This window comes from Nuphar pumila, chromosome 13 (genome assembly GCF_984573655.1).
Source record: "Nuphar pumila chromosome 13, dmNupPumi1.hap1.1, whole genome shotgun sequence".
Taxonomy (NCBI): Eukaryota; Viridiplantae; Streptophyta; class Magnoliopsida; order Nymphaeales; family Nymphaeaceae; genus Nuphar; species Nuphar pumila.
This window is the reverse complement of record NC_143261.1, coordinates 61,372,541-61,394,778: the sequence shown is the minus strand read 5'-3', so window position 1 is coordinate 61,394,778 and position 22,238 is coordinate 61,372,541. Positions and strand designations below refer to the sequence as shown.

The following is a 22,238-nucleotide window of genomic DNA, read 5'->3' as shown; positions in this document are numbered from 1 at the left end:
AGGTTCAAGTTTGAACTATGGTAGTTGAGGGACCCAAAGCTGGTTGAAAGCATAGAAGGATGGTGAGCCCACCCGCAGGTAGCCGCTTAGGCTGTTCTTATATTCACAAAAAAATAAACCACATAAGAACTCGATTAATTGAGTGATCCAAAGGAGAAGGGGTTGTGAGATTCAAGCAGATAGAGGAACTGTGTTTAATGCAGAGGGAGATGGCAGCATGGCGGGGTGATGCACATGAGGTGGAGGGATTAAATGACAGGAAAAAGCTATTGATCAATGATATATCAGAATGAAGAGCAAGGCAGGAGATTAAATGAAAGCAAAGATCCAAAGTACATTTGATGTGTTGTGGCGATAAAAACACTAAGTTCTTTCGCTTCCTCTAGAAGAAATAACTTCACTTGGCCTTGTCAATTGGAGGGCATCTTTATGAGAATGATGAAATCTAAAGGGAGGCAACAAAATACGTTAGTGACTTTTTTTTACCTCCAATATGGGTGAGGACTCTCTTGACATAAGTGAGACCCCCATGGGTTGTTTTGATTCGAGGGTGCAAGACTTCGTGAACAGGGGTTTATTGGTAGATGAAGTCAAGCAAACAAAATGAAAACTCCTCAACAACAAGGCCCCGTAGGTGGACGGATTCCTTGTTGAATTTTTTAAGGTGGCTTGGCCAGCATGCCAGAGAGACTTTATGGCAGTGTTTAACGATCTTTATAGAAACTCATGTTTGCCAGGGAGATGGGGGTGAATCCCTCTTGGTCCTCTTTCCTAAATAACCTAGGAGATTGAGATTAAAAAGTTCAGACCAATTTCACTCTTAGGCACCCTGTTCAAAATTATAACCAGGGAGATAGCAAATTTTATGCAAATGTCCTCCCAAATATGCAAATTTTATCCCAAAATATGCAAACAGCGTTCTTTTAGTTTACGATTTTCTCCCAAATATGTACTTTTGAAGCGGCACTAAAGGCAAAAGCTTTGCTAAAGGCTTTAGTGATACTTTTGAAGTGTTGCCAAATGCCCATCGTGCATTTGGAGTGTCAGTTTTTTTCAACAAACTCTTTTTACTATAAATCACATAAGAGCACAAGCAGGAAGACATTTGGACATTCACATGTGAAGGTCAGAACATTCACAAATGTGAAAGCATAAGGACATTGGCAAATGTGTAAGAGAAAATTCACATATTTGGATATTTGAGAGGGAAGTTCACATATCAAAGGAAATTCACGTGTGAAGGGTGAAAAAGTCCTTTTACAACCGAAAAGTTGTGATTTTTGACATGGGCAGATTTCTCCCTATGCGCTGCAATCTAACAGTAGATGCAATTAATTGAATATCTCCATGTCCCATGTGATTAAATTTGTAAATCCAATACCTTTTTATTTTACAGCATTCTATACTTTTTCCACATGCATCTAATTGACATACTTGTACTTGATTTGGTACTCATAGATATACTTGGTTATCAAAACAACCACTAAAAATGACATGATATGTGACTTCTAATTTCTCATGTTAATCATATTTCTTCTTTTTACATTTTCATAACTTTTTGAATATTTTAAATATATAGTTTTATTTCATGAAAAAATGTACTTTTAAATATACTAAGAAAAAACTCCCGAGTCAGCTGAGTTGACTTGCCAAGTCATGAGTTGCAGGTCAACTGAGATTTGACTGAGATTCTTGGTTTGTCAACCATGCATACACATGCCCGCAACACACACACACATGTACACACCCACACACATGTGCACAAGCGAGCACACACACACACACACAACATGCAACTCAACATCTCACCCTATTTTGCAAAAATATGTGCACATGTCAAGAAATAAAAGTGAAAGAAGGTCAATGTCAAAATTTCCCAAACACCAAAACTTTCTAATCCAATAAGCCATCTACGACAAATTATAGAAAGAAAATATGAATAGAAAATTAGATGAAAAGTTAACATTATCCGTCTTTAATAAAGCATGTACACTGTACACTGATAGGTATTTGTACGAGCAGGACAGAACTCGATTGTGTCCCCTACAAAAGACACCATACATATTACAGCGAGGATGAGATGAAATGCCATCACTACAACCAGCACACAAAAATAGATAGAACTGAGAAAGGCACAGCTATCCAAGGGGACAATCAAATGCACAGATAACAACTGATTACACTGATAGCTAGATTATTAAAAGTTGCATTATAGTAGCCAAGGTGTGCAACGTTTGAACCCAACTAGGGATAGTTACCCAGCTTGACAATCGAAGAAGCAGGAAACATATAACAGTAACGGTAATGCCGATGATGGAGAAAAAAAGTGAAACATCAGTTAGGAAAATTAGCTGAATAGAAAACCAAATGAAGAAATTTAAGATATAAATAACCAAGCAAACCAATTAAAGGTTGACAAGAGAAATTCAGATTCCAGAACAGCTAAACAATGTGAAACCAAATAACAAGACGATAAATCAGAGGGACACTAGAAACAAAAACTTACACGCAAATGCTCAACCAAGAAAACACAATTCTTTCTAAACTAAGTGATCGGATAAACCCATCGGCAATCAGTGAAAAACACAGAGACCACACCTCTGTTGTACAGGCGGGATGCCTTCCTTCTCTTCCACACGCTCCTTGATCCTGTCGATGGTATTGGTTGGCTCGATATCGATCTCTATTTCTTTCCCGGTAAGTGTCTTCACCTTGATCATCGTTTCACCCCTAAGCCTCAAAACCAAGTGAAGGGTGGACTCCTTCTGGATGTTGTAATCTGAAAGAGTCCTCCCATCTTCCAACTGCTTCCCTGCAAATATTAGCCTCTGCTGATTAGGGGGAATGCCTTCTTTATCCAGAAGAAAACATAACACCCATATTCTCTATTTAGACTATCACCCACAAAACCAATAGAAGAAAACAATGGAAGGAACATTGAAAAGAGGGAATAGGACCAAAAGAATCCATTGAAAAACAAAAAGAACAACAGAAAGGAACTCATTAGTTCGTCATAAACCAAATCTCCGTCTCAGAAATCAGACCGAAAAGATGAAACTCAGAAAACCAGCCGAACCACACAAAGGCCCAAACCTCAACTTCTTAATCCATGCAAAGTTTGTAATCCAAAAACCCAACACATTCCTTCAAAGGGGAGCTAAAAGATGGATTTGTGAACCCTTTTTCTGTTCTAAAAGCAAGACCACAAAAAATAAAACGAAAATTAAGAGCCAAAAACATGAGCCCTTCCATCAAGAGAGAGAGAGAATCAATAGATGGGTATGTCACTACCAATCAGCAAAACGGTAGTCCGAAATGAGAAAGAAGAAAAAGAAAAACCAAATTTCATACTCAGAGCACCGGTTTCTCCTCCTGCTCCTGACACAAATCCCTCGGAAAAGCAATACCAACAAACCAAAAGCGCCCAACAAAATGAAAAGAAGAAAAAAAAAAAGGAAGAAAGGGCACGAAGAGAGAGAAAAAAAAGAGTGGGAGGCGTGATCTCCTGTGCCTCCAAAGCACCTGAATCTTGGCCTTGACGTTTTCGATGGTATCGCTACCCTCGACCTCCAAAGTGATCGTCTTTCCCGTCAGGGTCTTCACAAAGATCTGCATCTCTCTCTCTCTCTCAAGAAACAAGGGAACGACGTTTTTTTCAATTGGTCGTCGTATTTATGTTGGAGTACTCTCTCTCTCTCCTTCGTATTTATTTGAGAAAATCCCATTTAAGGCCAACATTTTACCCCTTATTCCAGGCATGGGCCTCACATTTCTGACATTCCACATATAGCCTCTGTTTTCTTGTAAAATTCCAAACAAAGGCCTTCACGAAATTGGATTCGGAGTTGGATCCGATTTTAAAAAGCAATCCGACTAAATGCTAGTAGATTGGGCCGGGCCGGGCAGCCCGTGCCCTGCCTGCAGCCTGGCTCAGCCCGTATATAATAATACTAATATAAGTTATATAACATAGAATACTATATATACAACATAGAATATAATGTATATTTTATATATAATATATATTATATATAATATACATTATATGCAAACCTCATTTGAAGTATGAGATAAATGTCATTAAAAATATCACAATTAATAATTGAGAAGTGTTGTTAAAGTCTTATAGATGTTAAACAGCATTTTTGAAAACCAACGTCAGCACTAGCAAAGCAATAAACTCTGTTACTATTTTCAAACATTTCAATAAACAAGTTAGAGAAATAAGGACTTTCCTGATAACAAAAGTCATTCGGATTAACTCATTTTTTAGGTGTTTGATCTGATATCCCATCATACTCATTTTTTCTTTTGTTTTTAGGTGTTTGATCTGATACAAGGTTTGTACCTTGGCTTTAGACAACAACCATTTGCGTTAAGGAAGATATTTTTGATCTCTTTCATGTTTTCGAGAGAGCTTTGTTGCATTTTGATCTTCATTCACGTGTGCAGTATTTTATTTATTTTTATTCACATTAGGGTACAAGATTTTACATTATTCAACATGTTTAGAATTTAGGATAGGTCGATCAAACATGAAATCGTGTTTCTATGGTTCGATTTATGTTATATTCATATTTAAAACCCTATTTTGCTTTCATAATATCCATTTTTCGCAGAAGCGATTTAACCTATTTTCTAATGAAAAATGATGTAGATTCGTATTTAAATTCATGTTATAAGTTAGATTTGATATTTGTAACATGCTGGATATGTTTATGTCTGGAGTTAATATGATTTTGATGGATTATAAAGTTGTTTGGATGTTTTTATAAACTCAAAATCCTTTTTCAAAAATCAATTTTGAGAAAAATATATTATCTTAAGTAAAAATGTTGGTTATTGTGTTTAATTCATGATATGCATGATACTTCTGTGTTACATATATGTAACATGCTTACATATATTTATGTATAAATATGATATGTTTTTGATGAGTCAAAATCATTGGTTGCATATTCTTAGTGTTTTGGATGAAAACATAAAGTTTTTGATGTGTTTCTTAAAAACTGCATGTTGTTATGTATTTTTATTTCGATCTGTTGTAAAGAAAAATATAGTTTTCAAGTCGATGAACCCATAAATTATGAATTTAGAAATGTTTCTGACATACAGAAGCAATTCAAAAAAAATTTGAGCTCAATGAGTTTCGGGTTTAGAGATATGACCTCCGCAAGTCGACACAAAATTTATGTCCCGATAGAAAATCTTTGTAGGCTGCATATTTTTGTAAAAATTATACCTCCCAAATTATTCTAGATTTATGGTTAATATTTTTATATGTGTTAGCTTATATATGGTAGAACACACGATAAAAATCATGTAGGCAGATTATTTACAGTTTAAGAATTAAAAATCTTGAAATTTTGGTCCAGAATCTGTAATTTCTAAAAAATAGTTTGCTAAATAATATAAATAGTCTGTATTACAAAATTTTTAATTATTTAAAAAAAAAATTAAGTCTGGGTTTTTGGGGACATCTGTTAGACATATCAAGCCAACCATAGTAAAAAATTTAAAATTTATTTCGTTATGTGTGATGAATGACTAACTTTTCTTTGAAAAGATCAAACCGGACTAGACTGTTCAGTGAACAAAAAATAATCGATGTTTCTAAAAAAATTATTTCTTGACTCTGAATGGGTTTAGGTCAGGGTTTCTTCTTGTAGATAGCTAATGTGTATATGAATGTACATTAAAAATCTTAGATCCAGAATCACTTTATATGATTTATGTTTGAGCTTCTAAGAACATGTAAGATTCTGTTTTTACAGTTTTGCATGTAAATTGTTTTTGCCAGTTTGCATGTGATGTGTTGAATTACATGCATGTATTGGTTCCAGATTTAAACCAGGTTTATTATATGCAATATGATAATAATGTATAGCCTAATGTGATGTTATATATGCTTATGATGATTATGTATAATATGTTATTATGGTATGTGGCTTGTGAACATGATATGTCGCATAATGCAAAATGCTTACTTGAATGTATGAGACGGTTCGAAAGGTGAATGAGATTGTATTGTGACTTATGATTAAGCTACACATGGGCCTATTGAGGCCGTGTGTGAGTAAAATATTATTGTAATAATCATGTGAATGCATTATTTATATTGTCTTATGATGCATATGATTAATTATACTTATTGACATATAATGATACACTGTTATGACTGAGTAGGGTGGTAGCCCAATCAGATGATGCATGATGAGGTGCATGTTATGGATATACAGATCCATTATGTTTTTGTGGAAAGAGTGTATGATAATTTAAAGAGGTATAAGAGACCTTAACAATATACCAATAATATGATTCTTTGATTGTCCTCTGATGATGGTGGGATCCTTGGATGACGGTCATGAGGGACCATGAGGATACTGAACAACATTTGCATTGTTTGTCCCAAGAACCCGATATGGAGGTTCATGTTCCTAGCCATGATTGTAGAAAATTTTCCACCATTTTGTCGAGGATCGTGAGATTGGCTCAACTGTAGCATATTGGTATATTAAGAAAAATGGTGTTGGAGGATGTGTAGGCCTTGTCGTCACGACATTGGGTGATGATGCTCGAAGTCGATCGAGAAACATATATCAGATCCTAGTACATAATAAAATATAATTGTGTATGATTAAGATATAGTTGGGATCTACCTTGGACCTCAGAATTTTACCCATGCTAGTATCCGCGAAGTGGTTAGGAGAATAACTTAAATTGGTTTGTATTAAACATATACATGCATTCAAAAGAAACATTCTAAACAGAGATAAAAGTTTTTCATGCAATTTGCATTGGTTCATGTATTGTATATGCATAATATATGCATCGATTTTTGTATCATGTGATATTGCAAGTATGCTTGAATTTATTTATGTTGCAAGCATATCTGAATCGTTATGTGCACATAAATATTTTCTAAACTTGATGTTTAGTGGATTTATACTTTATTCTTTACTATTGGATAATATAATATTTTGTATGAGAACTGTGAGTTCTCAAACTTAATCGAGTAGGTGATGATGCGACTAGTTTTGCTAGAGATGGCAAAATTTATTATGGTTGCTGGATTCTATATGTTATGGGATTGATTTAAACTTTATGAACTTAAAGTTAAAGTTTATTAATTTTTAATTTTGGTTTGAACTATTTCATTTTAAATTATGGTTTAAAATGGATGATTGGTGTGTTGGGATGTGAATCTGTGATGTACCCTAGATTCGTGGGATGTTTTTAGTATTAAAAAAAAAGTTGTATTTCGTTTTCATCTTGACAAAGGGATCTTGTCTTTGGTGTCTCTTTTGCGAACTTAGTTCTAATGGGCTATAAATGCTAGTGCTTGCGTAGAAGTTGACCTCTTAGAGCTTAGTTTGGTTGAAGCAGGACCATAGATCAGTTATAGCATCATTCACTTTCTTTAAAAAAAATCATATATTTTCGGAGGTGAATTTGAGGTCGTTACATAGTTGATATCAAAGCAGGTTTAGAAACAACATCATGATTTATAAATGCGTGATCTAGAAAATAGTCTATGCATCACCGATAACAGAAATGTAAATCTACTAATCAGAGTTCAAATAGGAAACACTGAAAAACTGAGATCTCTTGACTACTTCCAAATACGACTCCACGATGCTCCAATTATGCGTTACCTGAAAAATTTTAATGCAGAAGGGTCAGACTCCCCTGTCTGCGTAAGAAGCATTATATCTATATGTGGTGCTCAGTGTCCTGTGTACAAATATGTGCAACAACTGCAGATATAACTAGCATGGAAATTTATATCATTCTAAGAAAATGATTATGCTTTCAATTCATGATACAGTGCAAAAGAGGATTAAACTAAAGATACATTTATCCACATTAGCACAAGCTGTAGATTCTACAAGTTTTACGAAAGTCATATCAACTGTACATAATTCTTCAGGAATAAGTTTTCAGTCAACTTAAATTATTTAATGTTTATCTTACTCTCACCCTGTGGGTAAGCACAGGCATAGACATTGTAGTGAACTGAGACCATACGGTGAGATGCCTAACTCTCACGAAAACATGAACATCCATGAAGCTCATACCACCTACCCTCTCCAAGGTAGATCATGGGTCCGGTAACATACACCATCTTTCAGGTGTACCCAGAGCCTGGAGAATCCGGTAACATATACCGTCTTTCAGGTATACCCAGAGTCTCAAAGGTTTTATATTTCATTTTACATTTTTTTTATAACCAAGTGCGAGCTATCGCACTACGAGGGGTCTGGTAACATATACCTTCTTTCAGGTATACCCAGAGCCTCAGAAATCTCATATTTGATTTCCTAATTATTTTCCTGTGCGAGTCATCGCACCAAAGATGATTCTCAAAATCCCGAACCCGCCTTGGGGTTCACACACATTGTATGGACTTAAATTTTTTTTTGTCAGGGTGCCATGAGCACCATCAAGATAGCATTTCTCGGAATATGGCTCGACTCAGAGCTCACAGTCATCATTTTTTTTTTTGAAGTTATGAGCTAGGGTGTAAACAATAGCATGTGCTTGAATCCACAGAAAAGCAATTGACAAATAATTGAAGGTAATGGTGCCCTTTTTGTTCCACAACCCATAGAAGCAGAAAATCAATTAAAATAAGGCACAACAAGTACAATGTTAAGTTAATTATTTCAAAACAAACAAAGCAGTAACAGTGCCTGAACAATTACTTTAATAATTGTTGCATCAACCAATTCACCAAATTGGCTCATGTGTTGCCTTAAACCTTCATCATCTACCTCCCAAGGAACACCCAAGACCTGAGAAGTTTTATACAAAAAAGGATAAATATATTCCCATAAGTAAATGTATAAGGAGTAGGTTTCATAAATAAGCATACCACCAGCCTTGTGCTTCCTGTAGACATTGTTCTCCCACTCCACTCCTTACAAATGACCTTCAACACAACGAAGTAGGGGAAAATATGCTTAATCATTCATGAACTGGCTACATTCAGAAAAATACCACAAATGAAAGCGACCAACATAGTCTATATTACAGCTTCATAATACATTAATGGTTGGCATGATTCTTAGCAGCTCGCATAAATGCATCAGCCTTAATTTCATGTTTTTGCACAATTTCATTCGGTGGAGTTGTAAAACCTGCTCCCTTGGTAAGGGACATTACTAATCTCTTCGTTCAAGTCAAGCGAAAAAAGGAGAGAAAGAGAGACAGATCTTATATTAGCATAACAGCTATATCTTCAGTTGTTTAACATATCAAAATCCATATCTGAAAAGCAACAGCAGACACACCAATAGTATGTTACAAACCAATCATGCACGTGCACACATGCACACACAATACACAGTATCAGTCACACTCAAGAATGTTGGGGTAGATTAAGACATCATCATGCTCTTATGCATAATGCATGCACATACACATAATTTTGCATATAAATAGAATCACATATGAATTCACCATTACAACACAAACCAAGAAATAAGTGTTTCATCTTATCGTATATGAATTCACCAACAGATGAGAAATTCACAAAACAACCATAATGCAGCAATATACTGTAACTAACACATATCTCCAAACACAAGTTCCATTCTTCTTCAATTCACCAACCGGAGCTCAACAGAGCCTGTCGGTGCCCACTTTCACGTTTGGGGAACTGAACTTGGGTCGGTCCAGCTGACCCGCACTCAACCTAGCCAAGCTGAGTTGAGCACGAGTTTGACATTGATGTCACCAAAAGCCATCACCTCCTTCAGCGAGGTCATTTCGCCAACCTTGACCCTACCGCTTGTGGTCATCACCTTTGCCACAACCTTGTTCTTCACTACCATCATCGGACTGGAAACCGAGGTTAGCATACGTGTCCTCGCTCATAGTTGGATCGTCAATAAAATACGATCAATGTCATGCTAATCGAGGAGAATTCTCGAGGGCCTTTTTGAAATTTCTTTATTTCTCGTGAGACCACATGCATTACAAGGTAGGTTTATAATAACTTTAACATATATGTGTAGTTTTAGGTTTTTTGAAATGCTTGGGGTTTTCATAATTACATAGTTTATATATATATATATATATATATATATATATATATATATATATATATATATATATATATATATTCAAAAATTGTTTGTGTTGCATGCCTTTTGAGAAAATATATATTTAAGTAATATTTGTTTTTCATAAACAAGAATGTGCATATGTTAAAAAAGTATCAAAATTTTCCATATGTGAGTATTTTGAACATGTTTTCAATAAAAGACACGTATATGTTCAGGTTTTACAAACATATTCTAACATATGTATTTTGGATTTTATGAATAGTTAAATACGAGTGTATTTCAAGATTTTATGAATAAATATATGTATATGGCTCATGTTTTTTGAATATGCATGTTTCTGAAATTATTACGTAGTTTTAAGCCTGTGTAAATGCTTATGATGAATGATAAAATGCATATCAAAGATGCTGCATAGTATCTATGATGAAAAGCATGTTATTCAATTGTTATTTTATGTGAGGCAAAACAGGGTGGTTCAACAAAGAGAGGAGGTTGTTCAGCAGGAGCGGCTGAGAGCAGTCACCAGGAGTCAATGAAAGTGGCACTGGTGGGTGCCATCGGTGGCTGCCCAGTTGGTGGGAAGGAGAGCATCGGGTGGCAATGGTATGGTGCAAGACGAAAATCAGGAGAGAGATGGGCAGTGGTGGTGGTGGTGGTGGACTGGTGGTGGTGTTGGTGGTGGTGGTGGACTGGTGGTGGTGGTGCTGGGTTTACACGAGAGAGGGGAGAGTGAAGGGTGAAGGGGAGCATGAGTGAAGTTTATGATACAGGTGAGAGGGAATGTAATGGGCAGAGGGGGCATGAGTAGAGTATTTATAGGAAGAAAAAAAGGAAAAAATCCAATTAGAAAAGGGGAAAACCTTTTTGATTTGAAAAAAAGTAGGGGGAAAAAACATTTTCAAAGGCGAGTGTGGAAAGAAAAACTTGAAATTAGAATTTGGTTTTGAATTTCTTTTTAGTTTTAAGTAGGAAAACAAGTGGGCTTGGATTTGGATTTTGGTGAGACCTATTTGGATCTCATTAAATCCAAATCCAACCTACTAATATATATATATATATATATATATATATATATATATATATAATTAAATTCATTTGGGTCATAAGTGGACTTAAATCCTATTTATTTAAATGAGATTCATTTGGGTCTTAGGTGGATCCAAACAAATTTATTATACTTTAATAGGATCCATTTGAGTCACAAATGGATCTAAAATTTTATTTACTTGATGAGATCGAATTGGGTCTCCAAGTGGATCCAAAAGTCCTTTTCTTAGTGAGATCCATTTGGGTCATCTAAATATATCCAAATCTTATTTTACTTAGTAGAATTCATTTGGGTCTCTAAATAAATCCAAGACACTTTCTACTTTAAAGAAAGATCCAATTGCGTCTCAAATGGATCTAAATTTCTTCTATGCCTGATTTAAGCCCCGATATAAATCAAAACCCTACCCAAATCTATTTCGGTTGACTGAAATCATTTGGAGATCCAATCCTAAATAACTTGAGATCGAGTGGATCTTATATGTTCATTCAAATAGTTCAAACTTGCGTTTGAGTTGGTTGATCCTCTTAGATCTATATTGAGGTCGAGATCCAAATACTTCATACAAAACCTCATAACTACCCAATTAAATATCAAATAACTTCAATAAATGCCAAAATATTATCCATAAATAACTGCTAATTAATCAATCAATATTAGCTAAGTAATTTTCTAAAAAATGATATTTAATCAAAGTTAAATACCAAAATAATTCACAAAAAAAAATCTTTTATTTATTTAAAAATTTTGAGAAATTTATAAACTTTACATTATTGCTCAATGAATATTATTTCAATAAAGAGCAATTGGCAATCATTGATGTTAAGTCAATTTAGTTGTTTGAGCAACTGTGTAACAAAAGACTTAATGATATAGAACGATTTCAATGGCTATCAATATAGTCAAAAGATCGAGAAGTTGTTATCGACAAAAGGTTTAATAATCTTTAGCACTATCATAATTTTTTAAAGATCATGTGATAAGAAATAACTATAAAATAAAATTTATGAAAAACTGCAATAACAGAGTAACTGTAGTATGCATGAGAAATAACTTGCGGACTATGGTTCATTCCACTTGGAGGATCCATTGAACAAAGGTGTAGAAAACATCATTCTTTCAAGTGAAGAAGTATCAAAGTGAGCATACATGTGGTGGATCATTAGACAACGTAGTAGTGAAAAAAATATCTTTCAAGTGGATTTCAAGTGTTATTCTTGAACACTTACACGATAACCCAAAGTTAACTCTAAAAGAAATCTTAAATGACATTAGTCGCAAGGAAAGTATGAAGGTTACGTACAAACAAGCATGACATTAATGAGAAATGACTAAGGTGATCCTATATGGTTTATTCGAAGAGTTTTTCAAGATGCTTTTTGCCTATTGTCATTATTTGATGACGACTAACCGATGATCGACAATGTGCATTGAAACTGATAGACGACATAGATTTATGTACATGTTCGTATCTTTTCGTGCATGCATTGATCAGTTTTTTAAAGAAAGCCCTCCACTTCTTATGGTAGATGACACATTCCTAAAAGAAAAATACATAAATATTGTTGTCAGCCCATGGTATTGATCCTTGTGATCAAATATTTTCGGTTGCATTTACTGTTATAGATAACGAGTCGAATGAATCATGGGTGTAGTTTTTTTATGCATGTGAATGCACAATTGAGACACTAATACAATGACATACCCAAAGTTAAAGTACAATTAACAGCTATCTCAAATAAGCACACAAAGCTACACAATATGTTCTCCCATTCGTGGCTAAATTGTCAGGTTGAATTTTAAACAAAACACTACGAAAAAATTTTAACATAAATTTGGAATATCACTAGGTCAACTTTGGTAAAGCACAACCAAAGCACTCATGAGACAAAAGTATAATTATTTTCTTAAAAAGATTCAGGAGCAAAGGGAAGATGCATACAAGTATGCAACTAAGGTCATAAAAGAAAAACATTAGGCTAACATATACTTTTCAACTAGAATGTACAAGCGCTTAACCTCTAATATAGTAAAGAGATTTAATGCGAGGATTCTCACAATACATGGCTAAATTGTCAGGTTGGATTTTACACAAAACACTACGAAAAACTTTTAACATAAATTTGGAATATCACTAGGTCAACTTTGGTAAAGCACAACCAAAGCACTCACGAGACAAAAGTATAATTATTTTCTTAAAAAGATTCAGGAGCAAAGGGAAGATGCATACAAGTATGCAACTAAGGTCATAAAAGAAAAACATTAGGCTAACATATACTTTTCAACTAGAATGTACAAGCGCTTAACCTCTAATATAGTAAAGAGATTTAATGCGAGGATTCTCACAATACATGACAAGTCACTAAATCCTCTTATTGAAAAACTTTATCTCATGATGATGAAACTTTTTGAAAACCAAAAGAATAATACCCATAACATGTGTGGTGCCTAAAGTAAAAAAAAGTTGGACGATGGTAAGAAAGAAGCACGAAATCTATGTGTTCAAGTAGTGCATTGCCTTCATCGTTGATACAAAGCCTACAATCACTCTCACAATTGCAATGTTTATCTTAAAAAACAAACATGCTCTTGTAGAGAGTAACAGGTTAGCGAGATTTTGTGCAAACATATAATCACGTGCATTTTGTACGAAGACAAGTTATCAGAAGATTACTACGATAAGTTCTACACTATTAAATAGTATCAAGCTGCATATAATAATTATTCATTTTTTCTAATGACGGATAATATCTCACATCACTCCTCCAAACCTTATTCCAGTCTTACCACCTAAAGCGCATCCTAAAACAAGATACCTTAAGAAGAAAAAAAAAACAGAACACAAAAATGTTGGGTAATACAAGTGCAATCATTTTTGATGAAATTGGCCACAACCGGCGAAAGCACAAATAACATTATATTAGAGTACAGATGGTTTACAAAATCTGTATTTATTAGAAGTTGTTTTATGAGTTCTTTCTTTGTATTTACAATCTTTTTTAATTAATTATTCCAATGTCTTATATTTTTTATGTATATAAGGAGTTCACAATGAATAATTATAAACAAAAAAAAAACATGGTAGTAGAAAGCAGTTCAAACCCCATCACCAACCCCAAACAAGGAAGCAGTTGTGTTAATTATACAACACATTGACCAGAATTATAAAGTGAAAATTGCCCAACTTCTGATAATTATTTGGTGCAATGAACTTTACACAATTTGGCTTTGAGGATACAACTGAGCTTGGCCTGCTCATGGAGTCTAATCTACAACGTGTTGTCCAACTAAACTGCCTGGCACAAATCACTTAAGATAGCACCTTTAATAAAATGAAAGGGACTCACACTAGGTTAAAAAATGATAGAGAGAGAGAGAGAGATGGATAACAGGAATAAAAGATAGGCTTCAGTTATTATAGACTCGATCCCAACAGCCAATAATTGAGTCAAACGGCATCTACGGCCTAAAAAGGAAATGAAATGGTCTAAACAATACTAAAAAACCTAAAAACATCTACAGAGGAGGTGACTAGTCAAACGATCAAATGAGAGGAAACAACTAGGCCAATCAATCTTGCATGAAGTACATATCCTTATGTTGAAATCGATGTGAATCTGTTGATATGAATTGAATCTCCCAATTGGAAACAGCAACACTTAAAAAGTCACTTGCTCATGCACAGATATCTTGATAAATTAGATCAGTCAATATCAAGCATGCACTAAACCTTTCAATGAATTGCCGTTTATCCGGATCTCCAGTGGAATTATTTCATCATATAAGCCCTAAAAAACTTCGTCAGCATGTACAAAATTTAGATGACTAAAACTAAATAAAACTAATCCAGTTATTATCATTCAATATTAAACAATAATGAAAAACACGACGGTTAAAAAGGTATACGGAATGCACACTCATGTTCTATGTTTCTTCTTCTTACTCGGAGAATTTAAATTCAAGTTTCTTTTCCCTTTGCCTGGCCTTTTCATTCCACTTACAAGCTTTGTAACTTCAATAGAATTTGAAGCCGGCTCTTCCAAAATGCTGCAATACCAAGTTAACAACCACCAGAGTAAGATGAATTTATTCAGCAAAAATTCTAGTTGGCAGGCAGAGAATTGCCTTTTTTATATTTTTTGAGAGGAAACCCCAGTTCAGGTGGTGGGGCCCGGTAGAGATTGATGCTTTGCCGTATGGCCCACTCCCAAGCATATAAAATCCCTCCAGGGAGCTTGATGCTTGGGCTTAAAGCAAGGGATGCACACCCTGGGTATCACAGTTACAAATCTCATTCTCAGGTTAAAAAAGTGAGTTTTCCTCAGGAAAATCTCTGTAAGTTGGAAATTTATACATTCATTACTAATATAGAGCAATCCTAGGGTGCTCCCGGAGCACCTACTAGAAATCATATTTGTAGGTTGCATCTTATCAATCAGATCTTACAGATGTACTTAAAACAGTGTATTTGATAGTAATCATGTTTTGGATCATGTTCAAAATAGGCTTTTTTAGTCATAAAATTTTGGTACCTTGTGAGCCATTGATTTTTGAAGATCTTAAAAAAAAACTACATGTATGACATAATCACATGATCCAAACATTTTTTTCCACTAAATAAAAACTGTAGATCATATCTATAGGGTCTGATCAACGAAAAAAGCACTCAGATTTTGAAAATTTGAAGCTTCTACTAGGTGGCAGTAGGTGATCGGGGAACACCCTATCATTATTAATATAGAGTAATGCTCCGGGAACACCTACTCCCTCCTACTAGAAATCAAAGTTATAGATCATATCTATAGGGTCTGATCAACGAAAAAATCACTCAGATTCTGAAAATTTGAAGCTTCTATTAGGTGAGAGTAGGTGCTCTGGGAGCACCTTATATATATATAATATATATATATATATATATATATATATATATATATATATATATATATATATAGAGAGAGAGAGAGAGAGAGAGAGATTTTGAAAATGAGGTAAGGGGCATTTACAAAAATACTATACAACATAGGTTACTTTGAGCAATGGGGTGAAAGGCATTTACAAAATACCATATAATATAAGGTAGTTTCAGCAATGGGGTGAAGGAAGTTTAAATGATATGCAACATATAACACAGTTTCCCATTAAAAAAATATGCATAAGTTGTTTAGAGTCTAATCGGCTACTTGAATTGTACCATACCAAATGTGTAGGGGAGGGAAGGCCCTCTCAGCTGCTATATAAAATGAGGGTGCCTCCCCTTCATTTAGTGAAAAGCCATTGCCATCGGTAGTCAGCATTCAATGCTGCCTGACATGCGCCATTCAATGCCAGCTCAACTCAGCATTGAATGATTGCTGACAAAAAAAAAGTTCACACCATCAAAAGAAGCGGCATGATTTTTTTGTATATTTCAAAATCTTACAAAAAATCGTGAGGGTTTTGGCAGTATTTTTAAAATATCGCATTTTTTTCGGGTATATATCGTTTTGTGATTATATTGAAGCCTTTGTGAGCCAAGCAGAGAATTAATTAATTATTGGAGATTTCTAACAAAAATCCATCTATTACCTTGATTTCTTCTCAGCTTTTTTAGAAAGAGATCCCTCAACAATCCTTGCATGATACTTATGGAAAGGAGCACTCCCTTTTCTCTTTTCATCCTAGAGATATTAGAACAGTTTGTGAGAGAAGATGGCTAGTAAACACAAAAAAAAAGGGAAACACTAGCACACCTGGAGAAAAGATTCAAGTGATGCTTGGTCATTTGAAGAAAAAGCAATCTCATCCCTTTTTTTCTGTACAAATTCTATGTTCTGCTCAACCTATATCATAGGAAAAAGAAAAAGTTGAGAGAATTGCCAAATTAATTTGATACTTGAATGCTGAAGAGCGCAGAAGATGGCAAGTCTTTAATTACAAGAAAAGCTCATTTTCATACTCTCCCGTAATTTAAGCATGAATGAAAAAGAAAAAAGCAGACATCATCTCTTTTCATGAATATTTGATGTCAGATTATGATATCTAGAAACTTCAAGAGCATGATATTAATACAAAAAAAAATATGTGAAGATGATATGTCCATCACGAAATCCACTACTAGTGCATCCTGCTTACAAAGTTTGCATCTGTAGAATACCATTATATACTACAATATGAAACAGTCCTAAAATATTCACTGATGTCAACTAAAAACCAAGACTAGGTTTTAGTTTAATTTTCTTTTCCTTATTTCATTAATTAGTTTAACATTGGTCACAAAGAGCACAACAGAGGATGTTTCAAAAATCATCCTGCTACTTTCATTTGGACATTATTTTGGGTGTTGCATGGAATCTGGTCCAGTCTAGGAAATGTCGCAGATAGCTGAAGTGTAAGTGCATATCACAAACACCAAAAGGGATTTGTTTTAATTTTATCAGCAACAAATACTTAAAATGATTTTGGGTAAGATGCTGGGAGCTGACCCTGCAGCAGAGTGTGCATTTGGCCAGCGGAGTGGGATTGAGGAGTGATGCTAATCCCACATCTCAAGATCAAAACCAGTCATGTGCCTGTGTGCAAGCTGATGCAAGCGGTTGTAATGAAGTATGTGGAATTACAAAAGCAAAGTGCAAAAGCACATAAGTGGACAATTACAAAGAAGATAGACAAGCACAAAAGTGCATAGACAAAAGTCCACTAAAGGACAATACAAAGAGTCAATTAAAAATAAAATATTATTGAAAATGTGCTTTGGGAAGCCATGAAAAAATATAGGGGGAACACTCCCCTATTTATATACAAATACAAGAGGGAGACCATTGGGAGCTCCCTTTCATAGAGACGTTGGGGAGCTCCCTCGGTCATATTTTTTTACTGTTGGGGCACCTATCGACTCTATAGAGCGGGGCCCAATGACATGATAAAATAGAAATAAAAAAAGAAAATGAAGACAAAAATAAGAAAATGAAAAAATAGTTGTTTCTAATAAACAACTATAATTACATACAAAAAGACAAAAATGCCCTTATTGGGCAAACTGTTTATATATATATATATACACTCCCCTTCAAACTTTACGAGAAAATGATCGAAAGTTTGCTGAGAAAGAGAAATCGAGGAGCAGAAAGAGCTTTGATGAAGAAATTTGTCAACTGGTACGACAACGTAATAGTTCCTCTTAGATATTCATCACAAACATAGTGACAATCCATCTTAATATGTTTGATTCGCTCATGGAAGGTATGGTAGCTCGCAATGTAGATTATACTCTTATTGTCATAACTCTTTGAAGGTGTTGAGATGATGATTTCCATATCACTGAGAAGACTTTTAAGCTACACAAGCTCCATTGTTGTCATAGTCATTACCTGATATTCGGCTTCAGCTGAAGATAAAGATATTTTTTGTCATTTCTTACACCTCCAATAGATCAACGAATCTCTTTAAAAAATACAAAAACCTATCATTTAGGTTACCACCTAGGATAATTAGATCTAAAGATGATGAAGAGGACAAAAAAAAAGCTCTTTTGAAACGGTGTTTTTAATGTATCACACAATCCTCATAATTGCTGCCATGTGCAATGTGGTAGGGGCATGTTAAAACTGACTTGCTGCATGAACACATGAGTGATATTAGGTTGGGTGATAGAGAGATAAGTGAGAGATCCAATCAATTGATAATATGAAATATAATCTTCAAGCAATACACTATCTTCAAGTCTTAATTTTGTATTTATGACTTTTGAGGTTTCCACCTTTTTATCGAAAACTTTTGACCTAGCACATATGTTAGCAGCTAATTTTATTTGAGAGAGAATATATCCTCTGAGAGAATAGGCAACCTCAATTCCTAAAAAGTATCTCAAAAATATGACCGTTGGGGCGCCAACGACAAGATGAGTGGGGCCCCTTGTGGTCTTAAAAAAGCAAAAGAAAAAAAGAAAAAGTAAAAAAGGGAGAGAAAAGGAAAAGGGGAGAGTTTACATGGGGATTTACCAAAATACCCCTATTGGGTATTTGGAGAAATAAAAAAACAAAAAAAGAAATATGTATATATATATATACATATATGTATATATATACGTATGTATATATATATATATATATATATATATATATATATATATATATATATATATATTTATATACATAATTTAACAGAGACCCCCAATGCAATGCATTTAATGCATTTTACAATCAAAAAAAGAAAAATAAAAAATAAGAAAAGAGAAAAGAAAAAGGAAATAAAAGAAAAGTAAAAAGACTGAAATGCCACTAATGAGCAGAATTACAGAAATACCCTTTATCGGGTATATATATATATATATATATATATATATATATATATATATATATATATATATATATATATATATTAACAGCAGTACTGTTCATGAGGCAGGGTAGCTGTACAGGATTTTTTCCTGGATAGACAACCAGGTCTGGGCCAAGTCTCCAGACTGGGTTTCCCCGTCTAATAAAAAAGAGATGTTGGGAACTGCTTCTTCATTAGTATAAAATAATGTTTATAACCATAATCCAAATGGATAGGATTAAGCCTATCACCATGATATTGATTCATTGAACGAGATTGTGTCACTTGGCGCCAAGTGGATAACTCAGTCCCGGCTGGTTGTTTTGTTAATCCAAATTGGTGGGTCTTGGATTTTCCAAGTCCATCTAACTCTAGGCACAAACCTGGAGAAGTTTGGCTACACTTCCTGCATCCTAAGATGGGTTCTGAGCTTGCTAGGTTTTGAAACACCGGCATTGGTCATCAATTTTTTTTCTTGTCTCGAACCAACAAATCTTTCATTAGAACTACAGGCTTCCAAGCTTAGACCATTCAATTTAAGGCTGTTCAGGTGGCAGCGGCATGAAGTGGACAGGGCTGGTTCCACATAATCAAATGTAGGTACAAAATCCTCATATGATCTTGAATTGTGGCAAGGGTAGATGTAGAATTGAGGCAAAGTGCCCTTGCCCCAAGTTCAAAGCCCCTTCACCTTATGCACTTGGATTATGGTCAGGGGTAGGTGCAACCTTGTGACACAGATTCTGTCAGCCCAAGTTAGTTGTACTAAGGATTCCCTGAGCAATGTTTCACATTGTTGGTCAAAAGAAAATCAATTTACAGATAAAAAACACAACTCTGAGCACGTGCTATCGCAAAGTCAAACATGTAAGCTTATTAAAAAATATTTACCTGATCCATGAATGGCTTTACAAGACGTCTAAGGCTCTCACTGGTTGTCTTTTTGCAAAACTTTCTAAAGCTGACGAGTGGAACAAAAGCCAACTTAGGGAAAGATACATGATAACTCCATTGAAAAAAGTGCTCTGAAAGTGTTTCAACTGCAGAGCGTACACATTGCTCATGATATGCTTTCAGTTTCAGTAGCTGTTTTGGTACCTGTCAGACAAGTAACCAACTAATAAGTAAAGCAGAGAGCCGAGATAGTGAAGATCCTGAAAAATGATGAGGTAGTCTCTCCACTTGAACCAACCTTCAACATACTTGAAAAATTAAAATCTTTTGGAGCACTATTATCAGATTTGCCACCTTCCCCAAATTCTAGAAAGCTTAGAGATAAAGAAGCCACAGGAATGAAGACGCCACTAGAATGTGAAAGCTTATTCAACAAATGGATGCATTTTAGCCTCAAAGGAAAGAAACGAGGTCCAGGCAACATATGGGCAAGTCCATTTATCATCTGAATTGCCAAGTATAGCAAACTCTGAAGATCATGTTCCTTGATGTTAGCACATACAAACTTAACCCAAAGTTCAAGGCAGTTTACATACTGCCAATCTTGTATTTTCCTTAGTCCATCCTGAAAAATATGTAAAATATTAGAAAGAAGATAGAGAAATATGGATCTCGTGTACAAGCAGAATTGCAACCACAATTATGAACAGATAAGCAGAAAATTGTGGGGAATAGGCAAAACACTCACTATATTTGGGAAACAACAATATCACAGTGAATTTCTCAAGAAGGGTAAGAATCGTTCTAGGTTCAATGACTTGATTCCATAAGAACATGAATGAGAGCAGGGCAGAGGAAACTAGAGAAGTTGTCGGTTTTCCAATTAACATCAAACCATGCTGCAATAGTTCCAATAATTAACATAATATAGATCCCAGCAATGTTGGCCGATGAAATTGTGAAATCTCCCATAGCTGATCTATATCAAATCAAATAGTGGTCTGAAACATAGTGAAACACACTTGAGAATGCAAAATAATACTCACGCACATGGAATTCATCCTATAAAAACTTCATACTTCTTTTAGTGGCAAATTAACAAGTGTAGCATCATTATCTTCACTGTGGTAAACTTTCTCACTTGCAACTTTCACATACATGAAATAATAATTAATTTCTGTAAGCTTGGTGTCACCCACAGTTTGCCCACAATAAACCCTTTATATATGCAATTTCTGTCATGATGAGCAGAACCACACCCTCTATAACCTTCATGACACAATACTTGGGTTTGTGCTAAAGGAAAACATCATAAAAAATACATGAAAGAGCAATGAGGCCACGCCATGAAGGTCCAAGACCTTATGACTTGTGATTGGAGGTGATAAACTTGCATGTGAGATAAATCCATCCATACAGTAACATGTATTTCTTTTACTTCTGAGAAGCCTCCGAATAGTCATTACCCACCATTTCCAAATCTACACCAATGTCTTCTCAGTGGCACAAGAAAGTAATTGATCGTCCAATCTATGCAACATTATCTATTGGCCATGCACAACAGCACAAGAACAAAGGAACTGGCCTTTGCACACCCAAAGAGGTGGTGATCATTTTTCTGAAGAGTCTCTATCTAAAGGGACTTTTTCCTTTACCTTTTAGTGAAAGAACCTAAGGGATTTAGTTTTGTTGCACTCAGGGCTCTGAACTAATAGAGCACAGAGTAACTTCAAGAAACAAGTAAAAGAACTGTTTCTAGTTGAATAAAGTGAAAGGAGACAAATTGGTAAAAAAATATAACTTTGGATCATGAACATTTCATGGTGCTGAAATAAAATGACAAAGATTTAGAAATGAGATCAATACAATATCTATATTTCACATGGGTCCCTGCCTATACCCATATTGTGAGGCCAGCTTACTGACTGGGA

At 34.8% G+C, this 22,238-nt stretch overlaps 2 protein-coding genes across 2 annotated transcripts in view; both read right to left on the bottom strand.

Annotated features, from left to right (window-relative positions):
• LOC149818509 (uncharacterized) overlaps positions 1-3,615 on the bottom strand; it is a 639,703-nt gene extending 636,088 nt beyond the window's left edge. The window contains exons 1-2 of the mRNA XM_089986232.1: positions 3,523-3,615; positions 2,729-2,885 (exon numbers count right to left, since the gene is read on the bottom strand). Of these exons, the coding sequence (XP_089842358.1) occupies positions 2,729-2,885; positions 3,523-3,615 (250 nt within the window). The remainder of the gene's footprint in view (positions 1-2,728; positions 2,886-3,522) is intronic.
• Positions 3,616-16,838: 13,223 nt separating this feature from the next.
• On the bottom strand, positions 16,839-21,279 carry LOC149818508 (protein REBELOTE-like). Its single transcript, XM_089986231.1, has 4 exons — positions 21,142-21,279; positions 20,606-20,932; positions 20,305-20,511; positions 16,839-16,937 (listed from the first exon to the last, which is right to left on the bottom strand). Exons 1-4 carry the CDS (start codon positions 21,277-21,279, stop codon positions 16,839-16,841), a joined length of 771 nt encoding a protein of 256 aa, XP_089842357.1.
• Positions 21,280-22,238: the final 959 nt, after the last annotated feature.

What these genes read in the sequence shown, in the direction of transcription:
- LOC149818508 (XM_089986231.1), bottom strand. Translation starts at nt 21,279, where the DNA reads ATGGGAGATTTCACAATTTCATCGGCCAACATTGCTGGGATCTATATT. An exon ending in TCTGCCCTGCTCTCATTCAT is followed by an intron (nt 20,933 to 21,141) that starts GTTCTTATGGAA and finishes CATATTTTTCAG; the next exon opens with GATGGACTAAGGAAAATACA. An exon ending in TAAAGCCATTCATGGATCAG is followed by an intron (nt 16,938 to 20,304) that starts GTAAATATTTTT and finishes CCTATGATATAG; the next exon opens with GTTGAGCAGAACATAGAATT.